The 12,239-nt window shown below is 43.2% G+C and overlaps 1 protein-coding gene across 2 annotated transcripts in view; it reads right to left on the bottom strand.

Moving 5' to 3' along the window:
* Window positions 1-12,239, bottom strand: part of tgfbr3 (transforming growth factor, beta receptor III) — a 108,356-nt gene that overhangs the window by 51,489 nt on the left and 44,628 nt on the right. For both annotated transcript variants that reach the window (XM_015962334.3, XM_015962332.3), the window contains exon 4: window positions 888-1,025. In XM_015962334.3, coding sequence (XP_015817820.3) covers window positions 888-1,025 — 138 coding nt within the window. The remainder of the gene's footprint in view (window positions 1-887; window positions 1,026-12,239) is intronic.

Here is a 12,239-nt window from a genome sequence, read left to right as displayed (position 1 = left end):
ATTAGCTCATCAGTCCTGCTGAAACTTTATTTCTCCCAACAGAGGCCATTCAGGAAGCTATCCAAGATGAATAAGAAAGTAATTATACATAGTTTCTACACCTAAACAAAGTTCAGAATACCTAAAAATTACTTTAATTTACTGTTGAACTAAAACTGATAACTTCTGGGATGTCAAAAAGCCTCAAGACAAATCTGCTCGGATACAGGACACATTTAACATCACAGCTGACGCATTCTGTTTTGTATTCTGCTGGGATTTTCTGGGGTTTTAAAATGGCTTCAAAGATCAGTGAAGCAGTCCATTTTTACATTTTATATTAGGTTTCCCAGAGATGCCCTCTGATCTATTTACCTAATATGGCTGATCCCTAGGGGACCTAGCTCCAGCTACATCACAATATCCTAAATTAAATCCTCTTCCCTGCTGCTATTTGTACCCAGCTCCAAACAAAAACCTTTCCTTCAGCTTTTTTATCATAGCCAAAAACTTTAAACATTAAATTATAAGAAAAAAACATATTTTCCCTTAAATCTGTACTATTTTTTCCTAGATTATAACTCTCGGACGGTGTTTAGAGCTAGAGGACAACCTGCTGTTTTTTTCAGCTGCTCCTGGTGTAATCAGCAGTCGCTCAAGAGTGGAGATGTAGATGAATAATCATGTTATTAAATTACGTAATCTAAACAAGTTAGGTAAAAGAGAAAAATGCCCTCTAGATTAATCTTTAATATAAAAAACGTTTTAGGGTGCAGAGAGGCCTCTTCAACAAATTGACATCGCATCTAGTATTTTAGTGAACGGCTACCGTAAAGGCAGGACAGTAAGGGAAATGAAAACGGCTTAAGGAAGGAGGATTTAAAGGCTTTCTGTGATGCTGGACTCACATGAAAGGTATGTCTAATGTGCAGCTCCAGGTTCTCTGCCTTGACATTCCAGATCAGCGGTTGGGGGGAATTCAGCAAAAAGACCAGAGGCTTCTGGTGGTGCAGCATGGACTGGATGGGCTTCAGATGCAGCTCAACCTGGAGAAGGAAGAAAATAACAGGAACCATTCCCATGAGAAAAAACTCATAAAACAGCAATCGGGAAAAAAAAAAACATTTCCAGTTCATGACAAATAAACTCATAATACACAACACAAGCCCTGTTTGGAAACAGCTCCACCTTAAAAGTGTCAAAGCTTTGATTTTCGCTGTTTACCCAGAAATATCAGGCTAAACAAAGGCAACGTCCTGGCGTAAATCTCTTATGTTGTGGCCCGTTCCCCTTTATCGGGTTTCGTGGTTGTTTATGCACACATTAGATGATAAACCTACAAAGAAAAATAAAAGCCACAAGAAGTTTTCTCTCTAAAAGGCACCTTCTGAGCTCTGACATGTACCCACAGCAGGGATCTGAACTTTCACACAGTGGACTCTTTCTAAGCAGCTGGCCTCCATCTCTAATGCATGCAACCACATCTTTGTCTCTCTCACTATTAGATGTGAATTTCAAAGGCTAACAGCGAGATGTGAAAAACAAGCATGCATGTTCTAGAACTTTATCTTGTTTCCCTGTGTTGGACTAGTCTGGGTTAACTGGATTGAACTCATTTAGCTTGCCCTGAGCTAAACGGTGAAGCAAATCCAACCTCATCATGCATTTTTATTGCCCTTTATATATTGTCACTGTAGAAATGAAACTGTTGTACAAAAATATAGTTGCTATTCTCAACTTTTAAAGGGACTTTACGTAGTTTAAATGGTAAATGGTAAATGGCCTGTATTTGATATAGCGCCTTCTAGAGTCCTGGAACCCCCCCCAAGGTGCTTTACAACACAATCAGTCATTCACCCATTCACACACACATTCACACACTGGTGGGATGAGCTACGATGTAGCCACAGCTGCCCTGGGGCGCACTGACAGAGGCGAGGCTGCCGAGCACTGGCGCCACCGGTCCCTCCGACCACCACCAGCAGGCAACGTGGGTTAAGTGTCTTGCCCAAGGACACAACGACAGCGACAGACTGAGCGGGTCTCGAACCTGCGACCTTCCGATTGCGAGGCGAGCACTTAACTCCTGTGCCACCGTCGCCCCAGTTTAGAATTAGTTTAGAATTTTTATGCTCGCGACTGCCCCCTCAGGCCAAAAGCGTAACGGCAGCTTCAATAGTAGGCTCGTGCACGAGGCGTGCATGCTGTACGTGCACACTCCTTAACGAAAATAACAGCTGAGACAGTCCCTTGTGTGTGTGTCTGTGGCCCGGAGGACAGAGGACAGCTAATTAATTAAATAATGTGGTTCTGTACCTTTCTCTTCAGCACAGCCGACAAAGGTTTATGATGGGTCAGTCGTCCTGCATGCTCAGATCATTCCCTTCCCTTGCTTGAAAAATTGTTCCAAAATGAAAGTTGAACCCACATCTTTTTTATCTGTGAATTCAATGCCGTTCGGCGAGTCTCAAATAAAAATTTGGGCATCTTACTGTAAAAATATACCATTAATGTAAAAAAGAAACTCGTAAATAATTATGTTCACATCCAGAATCGAACCTGGGTCTTCCACACAAAAGTCCGACATCTTACTAGACGATCTAAACCACCAGTGATGTAGATTGTATCTGTAACATTTATATCCTTCATAACGGCTGCAACAACGTTCAAAGAACGGTTTGGAGGGCGATGCCTGAGCGTGAACGCGCATGAAGCAGCCTGCTCGACCCGAGCATCTCTCTTTTTCTGTGATTTTACAGAAAAACAGGCAATCACAGTAAAAATGCCAGGGCTCATTCTACAGGACCAGGGCGTTGCAGGAGAATGTATGAAGAAGACATTTATTATTTCTATACGTGTTTTAGCTGTCAAACTTCCATAATGCCCCTTTAATGTGAACTCCTTTAACTGACACTCACTCTTCTTTCTCAGATGAATCTAATTACCCTCAGTGTGTGTCCGCAGTAAACACTCATAAGTCACTGACTCAACACACAATGACTCACATTATATGATTTCATTATCCTTGAAATCAGTTAATAAGTTACAGCGAAACATTACTGGCCCTTTATTCAATGCAAAAACTAACTTTTCTCTTTCTTTCAAAGCTACCAGGACGGCAAGAATCGCCTTTCTTTCCAGCTAATGTTGCTAACAGCAAACGAAGTTCATGTTGTGTCTGACTCCAAAAGCCAATCAATTCTAGGCATATTTCTTCCTTTTTCATAGGGTGCATTATAATCCAACGTGGTTCATGAGATATTTTGATTCTAACAGGTACAATCAAAATTTTAAGCAAGGTTTTTGTGCGCAGGGCTGAGAGTGTCTGCTGGAATGATTCTGATCTGCTATAGCATCAAATATTAACTCAGTATCTCTAAAACTAGGACTAAGACCAAGTAATAAAGCTGTTTTTGCATTTTTTAAAGGAATATCCATTTAAACATTTCATTTGCAGTGGTCTCTAGCCTTGTAAGTTGTACTCTGAGGAATAAAAGCTCCACAGAGCCTGTTTCGGGAACTAGAAGTGAGCCACATCGGAGCTCAGCTTCAGACGGCAGGATTTGGAATCTTATTTCCTGATATTTGGACATCTCACCTCGGATTGGTTAACAGCAGCACAACTCTGACTCTGTTTGCTCAGCAACGTAGATGTTTTATCTCCACAAATAACACAAGTTTGGAGGAGGTCTGCTGTGTGGTGAAGCTGCTAACGCTAATGGTTAGCTTCAACCAGCCGAGATGCTCTCTGCTGTTTCCTGGACGCTAAACCAAAAACAGCCTTCCCCATCATGAGTCAAGATGTGTGAGTCAGTGATTGTTGTGTCACAGTGTGACGTAGATCTGTCAGGCTTTTCTAATCCTAGAGTTTCACCGTCTGTTTTCTATCAGCAGCTAATGCGGGAGATAGGTGTAGGAGACTATTTTCACATTCAGCCTGCATGAAAAACTCAGAGTGACTGATTATAATCAGACAAATTCATGAAAATGGTTTTTCATTGTTAATCACAGAATTCCATTCAAATAACTGTGTAATGTGAATTAATGGAAGAGCAAATGTTTATAAAATAACATCACATGAACTGCTGTGAAATTTAGGACATCAGAGTTGTTTAAAGATGGCAGCAACGCCCTCTTGATCAGGTACTTCAATTCCGGGCCTTGAGGGCCCGTGTCCAGCACGTTCTAGTGGTTTTTCTAGTCCAACACACTACATTCAGTGGTTGGTCATCTGCAGTAGCCTGTTAATCACCTGCTGATTGAAATCAGGTGTGTTGAAGCAGGGTTAAATCGAAACGTGCCGGATACCGGCCCTTATAACACGTTACTAGTCCTCGTGGATTTCAAATCTTTTTTTTTTTTCAAAGAGCCCAACAGGGCTCTCTACAAAGTAAACGTAGTAATTATTTATAAGGTTGACACTAAAGTGTGCTTGTTCAGTACAAAGCACCAAAGAAAAGAAAAAAGATAGAATAAACAAGATCAAAGGCTGAAGATTAGGCCCATGAATGGTTTTAATGCCGCGGTTCTGCTAGAACCATTGAAATGTCCCTCTGAGATGAGATAATGGAAGAAATTGCTAAACACTTATATATGAGGCAATCTTCACGGGGATCCAAATAAACAGATCACCAAGTTTTCCTTTTCTTTTTTCTTGTCTTTAAATATTTACCCCCTTCTCCTCCAGCTCTCCTTACTTCAGACAGTGGAAAAAGCAGACTGTGAAACTCCTCCGAGAATAAAAGCAACCAAGACATAATCATACCTGGCTTGTCTTTGAGGTGCTGGCTTTGAAAGGTCGAGAGAGAGAGAGTGTGTGAGTGAGTGAGTGAGTGAGTGAGTGAGTAGTAAAAGATGAGGAATTTTAAATCCAGACAGAGACATTTCCAGAAGACATGAGTCACCTGCTAACACGCATAAACAGAGCTCTAGGAAGAAAAGGAGCCAGGACAAACTGAAGACAAAAACTGATTATTCTCAAAGCATTTTTGGGTCAGTTATGCTAAGATGTTCACACCAGACCAAACTAGCTCTGGTTTTTAGGGATGTGTGAGGAGTGGGCAGCAGCTGGTGTCGATCTCTGCCCACGCAGCCATCGGGAGGTCTGGTAAGACTATAGGGCTTGGCAACAGATCCTGTCATACCACAGTGGGTGTGGAAAATAGGAGGTGCAGACGCAGCCTTCGGACCTCTTCTGGTGTTTTCAAGGATAAAGTGACCTGAATTGTCCTTGATGCAGGTGTCTAAAACCCTGCAAGGTTTGGAAGAGGACCAGAGGCCACGGCTAACAATGAGATTCAGGGGTCCAGGGCCCTGTTCTGGTTAGGAGGCATTTTTGTCTTTAGCCACCGATGCAGTCTTGTCCGGACCTATCGTGTTACTGAAACAAAACTCCACGCAAGGGACGACAGCTGTAGTAGCCTGAGTAAGATCCACCACAAAGCATCTCGTTAGTGGTGGCCGCAAGTGTAAACAATAATATACGGCTGCAAAAAATAGTAAAACCGCACAGCGCCAACGTAAAACAAACAACACGGACTTTAAAAAGTTCCGAAATAACTGCCACTAGAGCAAAAGGTCCTGCTTTAAGCATGGTTATATTATCATGCTCTAACAAGGAAAATAAATGACGTCTGAAAACATGAGCGATAAAGGCCCAGCATCAACATGGTGTCACGCTGCTATAGTCAAACATAATAAACAGCAGTCAGCCCTGTGGTCAGAGGTCATTATCAGGGTGGTTCAGTGTCCTCACAGGAAGGGGAGAGTCCTCTTTACTGACAGAGGTAATTAGCTGCCTGCTAAGCCTTGGTGACTAACACAAAAACCCCAAACATCCTTTAATTAGCCAAAAACTCATCTGAAAAAGCACTCTCACTCCCCCAAAATAATAATAACGTGCTACAGAGTAAAGAAATCAAGCACAGCGTGTCCCACAACACCAACATTAATGATTAATGGCTTTTGTGTTTAAAGGGGGTTCAGTAAACATGCTGATATCCCGGGCAACTGCACAAACCAGCTCCAGATACCAAAGACAAAGAATGATCAGCGTTTGAATTGAAAACACTGAGCGCTGCCTTCAGATCGGCTAGGACCGATCTTCCCTGTAATCTGCTGTGTCTGTTGGAGCACGCACCTTGTCTGTCTGAATTTTGTCTCTTTCTGGATCACTGACGTTGTACAGAAGACAAACAGAGACGAGGAGCCAGGGCCAAGGAGCTCAGAGGCAGACCAGTGCCCATCAGTCGTTCTTATCAGGGCAACCCATATATTTGAGTGTGATAGGGACGCTACCTGGAGCCTCTCTGCCTAACTGTGATGGTAATCAGTCTGCACTGAGCAGAGAGAACCAAAAGAAAAGAAGGAAAAGTTGAAAAGACGTCAAAACGAAGAGAAATGTGTGGATAAAAATCTGCACTGAGGCAGAGGGGGATGTGCTGGGTCACAGAAGCAGACAGAGATTTCATGAACCCAGCTCAAGAAATACAAATATTATTATAAATTGTTACAATAAATTGAAATTCAATCCAACCAGCACATTTCTGTTACTTAGACAGAGTTCATGCTTTATGTTTAACCTAAATCCTACATATAAAAGAGAGACTAGGCAGTTTTGGCTTGCTTTGAGCACCCCCTAGTGTCCGTTTAGTAAAACCAAAAGCAAAACGTATCTCCTTGCTGTCCGTTCGTCTTTTTAACACTTTAATCTGAAACATGAAATGTCTCCCCAGCCTTCCTTAGTGTCGACAGGAGTGATTCATCATTAAATTAAGCGAATCAACTGTGTTCATGATCTAAAACATGCAGGAAACATGCTGGAAGCAGACTGCAGTGCCAGGTATATCAGTAGAAGAATGTTGCCAGTCCAACAGACTGGATCGGCACTCTGAAGTTGCAAATGCCGTATTCTGGCCACAGAGGGCGGTGGGGGTCTGAGTGACATTTCCTTAACCCTGTAAATCAGGGGTGTCAAACTCAAACTCACACGGGGCCGAAATGAAACTCTGGGACGGAGTCGAGGGCCAAACTTAATATTTTTTGAAAAAGTGACGGCAAATTTGCACATTTTCTTCATCAACATATATGCAATTTTGAACCTTTAAATTTGGAAACAAACATATTTCTGCATTAACACTGAATGTGGAATAACCAAATTACACACAAGCAAGTCCGTTTTAAATAAAAGGCATCAGTGGTATTCATTACTTGTGGTATAATCAGCATTTTATAAATCTATTCAGGATTTATGTTTTCTTGTTTATTCATTTTTCTTATTTTTTATTCTCCTTTTTTTCTCCTGTAATACGTGTCATCGCTGCTGTGACGTCTAGCTTTCCCCACTGAGGAACAATAAAGGGATTTTCTATTCTATTCATCTATCTGCAGCCTTTCCACTTCCTGTTTACTGTAGGTTAAATCTTTTCTCACGGGCCAACAACAAAATAAAAATATCATTTTATCTTAAATGAAAATGCAACATCTCACCTGTTAACTTTCATGTTTTGGAGCAGAAAAAGAGCATAAAACCAACATATTTAAAGCTCAGTTTGCTCCACTGGTTTACTGTGATGCTCACCTGTTCCAGCCAGATACCTGCATCATGGGGTTGATCTGAGCTGAGGAGGAGACTCCTGTTGTTTTGTTCATCTTCATCGTAATAATGACAACATTAGATGACAACAGGTGCTCACATAGGTTTGTGCTGATGAACATGTCTGAGCAGCTTGACCGCGTTGTTGTGTGTCGGGGAGGAAACACAACCACAGAGTCGTGCTGGTTTGAGCGTGTCGCTGCTCGCTGGAGTTATATCAGCTCTGTCTGGAAGTTAGTTGGAAAACTTTCTCTTTCAGTCGTGAACACATTACTGAGCGGCTAGAATCTCCGTTTCTGGGCTTCAACGTCAGAAAACAGCTGAGTGAACTCGGCGCTGAGTGAGAGAAGTGTAGTTTGTCCGAGACAGCGGAGCTGCACACCGCAGCAGGCGCTGGAAAAAACACAAAGGAGGGGGCGCGTCGGCTCCGCGCTGACGCCGCAAAGCATCATGGGAGTTGAAGTCTTTGCGGTAAAATCGGCCAGCTGGCCAGTTTTAATACATTTTTGATATTTATCTCGCGGGCCACATAAAAATGCTCCGCGGGCCTTGACTCTGACATATGTGCTGTAAAGGGTCATTTTAGCACAAACTGGCTCAAGAAAATGATTTAAAAACATGAAATATTTGCAAAGTATCCCTTTCATTTATGTTTACTAAATTTTCCCCAGAAACCCCTGACCCAGGCGTTCACCTGAGTTTTCAAGAGGCCAAAAGCTTGGGTTCCCACTACAACATCTGTTTAATTTTTCTGGTGCATAGCGTGTGTGGGTGAGTAGTGCAAATGATCACAGCAGCAGTTAATCACCTTCAGCAATCACGTCTGCAGTCCCAGCTTTCAGAGTTTGACTCTATTGTCTCCAAGTATTGCGCAACATGCAAAGGAAACTGACGAATTTCTGCAGGTAGGCAACAGTCTGGTGGTGTATGCGCTGATGCCAGTGTGGTGCTAACTCACAAATAACTGTGTACAAAATATGTAAACAACGTGTAGGAATAACCAGGGTCAATTCATAGAGTCCACATTCACGTGGGTGCTGACTAGAGCTCTGCTGACGCACATGGAGTGTCATTCAGTCTGCGTTTTGGGTCAGCTGCAACTAAGCTTTCCATAAATGGACATGACATGGGTCCACAATCCTTGTAGCTAATGGAGCATTGTAGAAGTGAAGATCACGGTGAGCCTCCAGGTTGTTTGTGGCTTGTCATCTTGCCTTTTCAGGAGATTCCTCCAGGTGCGTGCAGCCAGATTACATTTTGGGCTGTGCGGGGGTGGATGTACCTGGTGGAGCTTTGCAAACTGGCACAAGTGTTCACATTTATATCTTTAATTTTGTAAAAGCAGAACCAGGAACCCTGAATTAGTTTAGTACAAAAAGTGTAAAAAGCTAACCACTCCTACCTTGCGACAGCTAGCGCTTTGATGGTGAGACAGATTTTATTTTAGTTCATCTGTTTTCTAACAAAATGCATGGTGTTCCTATCCCAATCACAAAGTGCATTTAGACAATAATGCCTGCTAATAGAAGAAGGAGTATGTGGAAACCCAGCAAACCTCAAAGCAGACGTGGCTTCGTGGGAGTTTTGTTTGGGAAAAGAGCTTGGCTTGTGTACGTTCTCACCACTTGTTTGTGCCTGGTGAGCTGCTCCAGCGAGTCACTCACTCTATCTGCAAGTTCCCGTTGATAAAGCAATCATCTGCTCTGCCTCTCCCTGATCAGGGCCCCTGGCTGCGTTTGATCTTAGCTCTACTGATTAGAGGAGGAGGAGTGATCCGAGATATCACTGCTTGTTTATCATACAGGCTTTTGTTTTGAAAAGCTCATTTCTGCTCCACACGGTGCTGCATCTTGGAAACAAGGTGTTTGCATTAAAACTAAGCTTAGACATAACCAACATGGATGTGGAGAAATGCTAACTTGGTGCTTCTAATTTGAATCCAGAGCAGAAACAAGGGCTGAAAACTCCACTGTGATGATTGTCGTGGTACAGTGTGAGCGGCAAAACCTGCAGGTCAGCAGTCAATGACTGAAACCTCTGAGGGTTTGGCGTTTGGAGGAAATATGAGAAACAAGTCTGGTCTTGCAGCACGGGCCACTCCGACTAACTCTTTTTCCTCCTCTCGGTCCAGATTGTTGTTATAAAACATTCCTTCAAAAATGTGGAAATGATTCGGCCATCTTTTGAGGAAATCACTGTTTTCAGCCTGGCACAACCTCTGTTACCGTACTTGACTTGCCCAGAGAAACCTCTTTTGTTTTGATGACTTTGTTTCTTTTTCTTCAGGGAACTAAAATAAAAGGGAATGGGTTTCTGCTACTTTGATGGAACCGCTGAAGCTGAGAAAACCATCAGTTTGTTTCAAGCTAATATAAAAAACACAAGTCGAAGGTCCAGGCAGACTTTGGTTAGAGCCGAACTTTGTCTGAAAACTGGGATTTTGAGGTGCAACAAGAAGCTAAATGTTTAAGTTTGCCTGATTCCAGAGCCGTGTCCAGGACTTTTAAAATGGGGTGGCCCATGTGGGGCACTTATTTATGCATGGGTGGCACCAATGGTTATGCGTATTTATTTATTTACACAAATCGTTTATTTATTTATTTACTTTCTAGTGAATTTTGGGATTTCACATTGCACAATCACCATTTTTTTCTATTCATCTTCTAGTTTTGTGGTGGTTAGCAAGTCACTTCTTGTTGCATTATTGCCACCAACTGGAGTTGAGTGGGACTAAATACTATTTATGTGAATATGAAAAAATAATAAATAATATTAATACTACAGAAATGTTCTGTAGGCCTGGGCTAGAAGACAATGTTAAAGGTGCATGCTACCACACACTATTTTTGGAGTTTACAACTCAAGCCTTTTGTCGACAATGTAAATTCAATTTAAACTGGAACTTAGTGGGGTGGCACCTGGGGTGGCCAATCAGATTCTAAGGGTGGCATGTGCTACCCCAGGCCACTCCCTGGACACGCCCCTGCCTGACTCAGAACAAAAACATGACGTAAAATAAATAAACCTCCTCAGAAATCATCTGGTGTTGTTTGGATGTTTAGGACGTGAAAGGATCACCTCGGTCTGAAGAATAGCCGAGAGTTTTGACATTAAATTGTGATGTTTCAACATGTCTCTTCTTCAATAAAACCTGATCCATTTAACCACTAAATGAAAATACTGCAAGGTTTTTTTGCTTCAGCATCTACTTTAATATCATAGGTTTAATTTAATTGGGGCGACGGTGGCACAGGAGTTAAGTGCTCGCCTCGCAATCGGAAGGTCGCAGGTTCGAGACCCGCTCAGTCTGTCGCTATCGTTGTGTCCTTGGGCAAGCCACTTAACCCACATTGCCTGCTGGTGGTGGTCGGAGGGACCGGTGGCGCCAGTGCTCGGCAGCCTCGCCTCTGTCAGTGCGCCCCAGGGCAGCTGTGGCTTCACCGTAGCTCATCCCCACCAGTGTGTGAATGTGTGTGTGAATGGGTGAATGACTGATTGTGTTGTAAAGCGCCTTGGGGGGTTCCAGGACTCTAGAAGGCGCTATATCAAATACAGGCCATTTACCATCATAGGTTTAATTTCAAAATTAAGGAACATTTTTTTCTACGTTTTTTAATTTTTCATCCATTCATCCATCAGTTCATCTATTTTCTGTCCTTGTTTGTCCACACAGGGCTGCAGAGGGCTGGTGCCTATCCATGTTTATGTTTATTTGTTTAGCAGACGCTTTTATCCAAAGCGACTTACAATTTATAACCTATAGGGCATGTTGTGACCTGTGGGGGAAACCGGAGTACCCGGAGGAAATCCACGCATACATGGGGAGAACACGTAACTCCACGCAGAAAGGCCGCAGCCGAGTTTCGAACCTGCAACCTTCGTGCTGCGAGGCAACAGTGCTAACCACTGCGCCACCATGCAGTATCTATCTCCAGCAGTCTCCGGGCAGTCGCGGGGTACACCCTGGACAGGTTGCCAGTCCATCGCCACTCGACGCAGAGACACAGAGGGAGAATAAACAAGCACACACACACACACACACACACTCACATCTAAGGACGATTTAGAGAAACCAATCAACCAGTCATGGTTTTGGACTGTGGGAGGAAACTGAAGCACAGGAGAGAAATCACAAATGCACTGGGAGAACATGCAAACTCCATGCAGAAAGACCCCAGGCCAGGATTTGAACCCAGGACCTTCTTGCTGCAAGGCAACAGTACCCTGAAATGTTTCAGATTTAACAAATTGCGTGAAAAAAAAATCACAGCTGTTAACCCCAAATGGAAAGTAAAAATTTAAAGGGCACACAGAAAATAAAAGATTGGATCAGGCTGGATCAGGGGTGGACTGGGACCAAAATTCGGCCCTGGCTTTTTTACGAATCGTCGGCCCTCAGTTGGCCCTCCCCATTGGGCGAGCGGTGGGGGTGGGGGGTGTTGCCGTCCGCGGACTCGTCTCTAGGCCGAATGTGAGATCCATTATGGACTGGGACTGTTAATTACAAGCAGGGCCAGACTGCTGCGACCGGGAGCCCTGGCCTTCCAGATCAGCTCATTCTCCACGGGCGGAGATCAGCGGGACATTAGCTACATGCTAACGCGGTAAAACAACTCCTACGTCATCACTCGACCACGTTTTTCTTGCTAAAAACGCCTGGAAAAAC

Source organism: Nothobranchius furzeri, chromosome 16, assembly GCF_043380555.1.
Source record: "Nothobranchius furzeri strain GRZ-AD chromosome 16, NfurGRZ-RIMD1, whole genome shotgun sequence".
NCBI classification, from domain to species: Eukaryota; Metazoa; Chordata; class Actinopteri; order Cyprinodontiformes; family Nothobranchiidae; genus Nothobranchius; species Nothobranchius furzeri.
The sequence above is the reverse complement of the archived record's forward strand: the minus strand, read 5'-3'. Positions and strand labels throughout refer to the sequence as shown.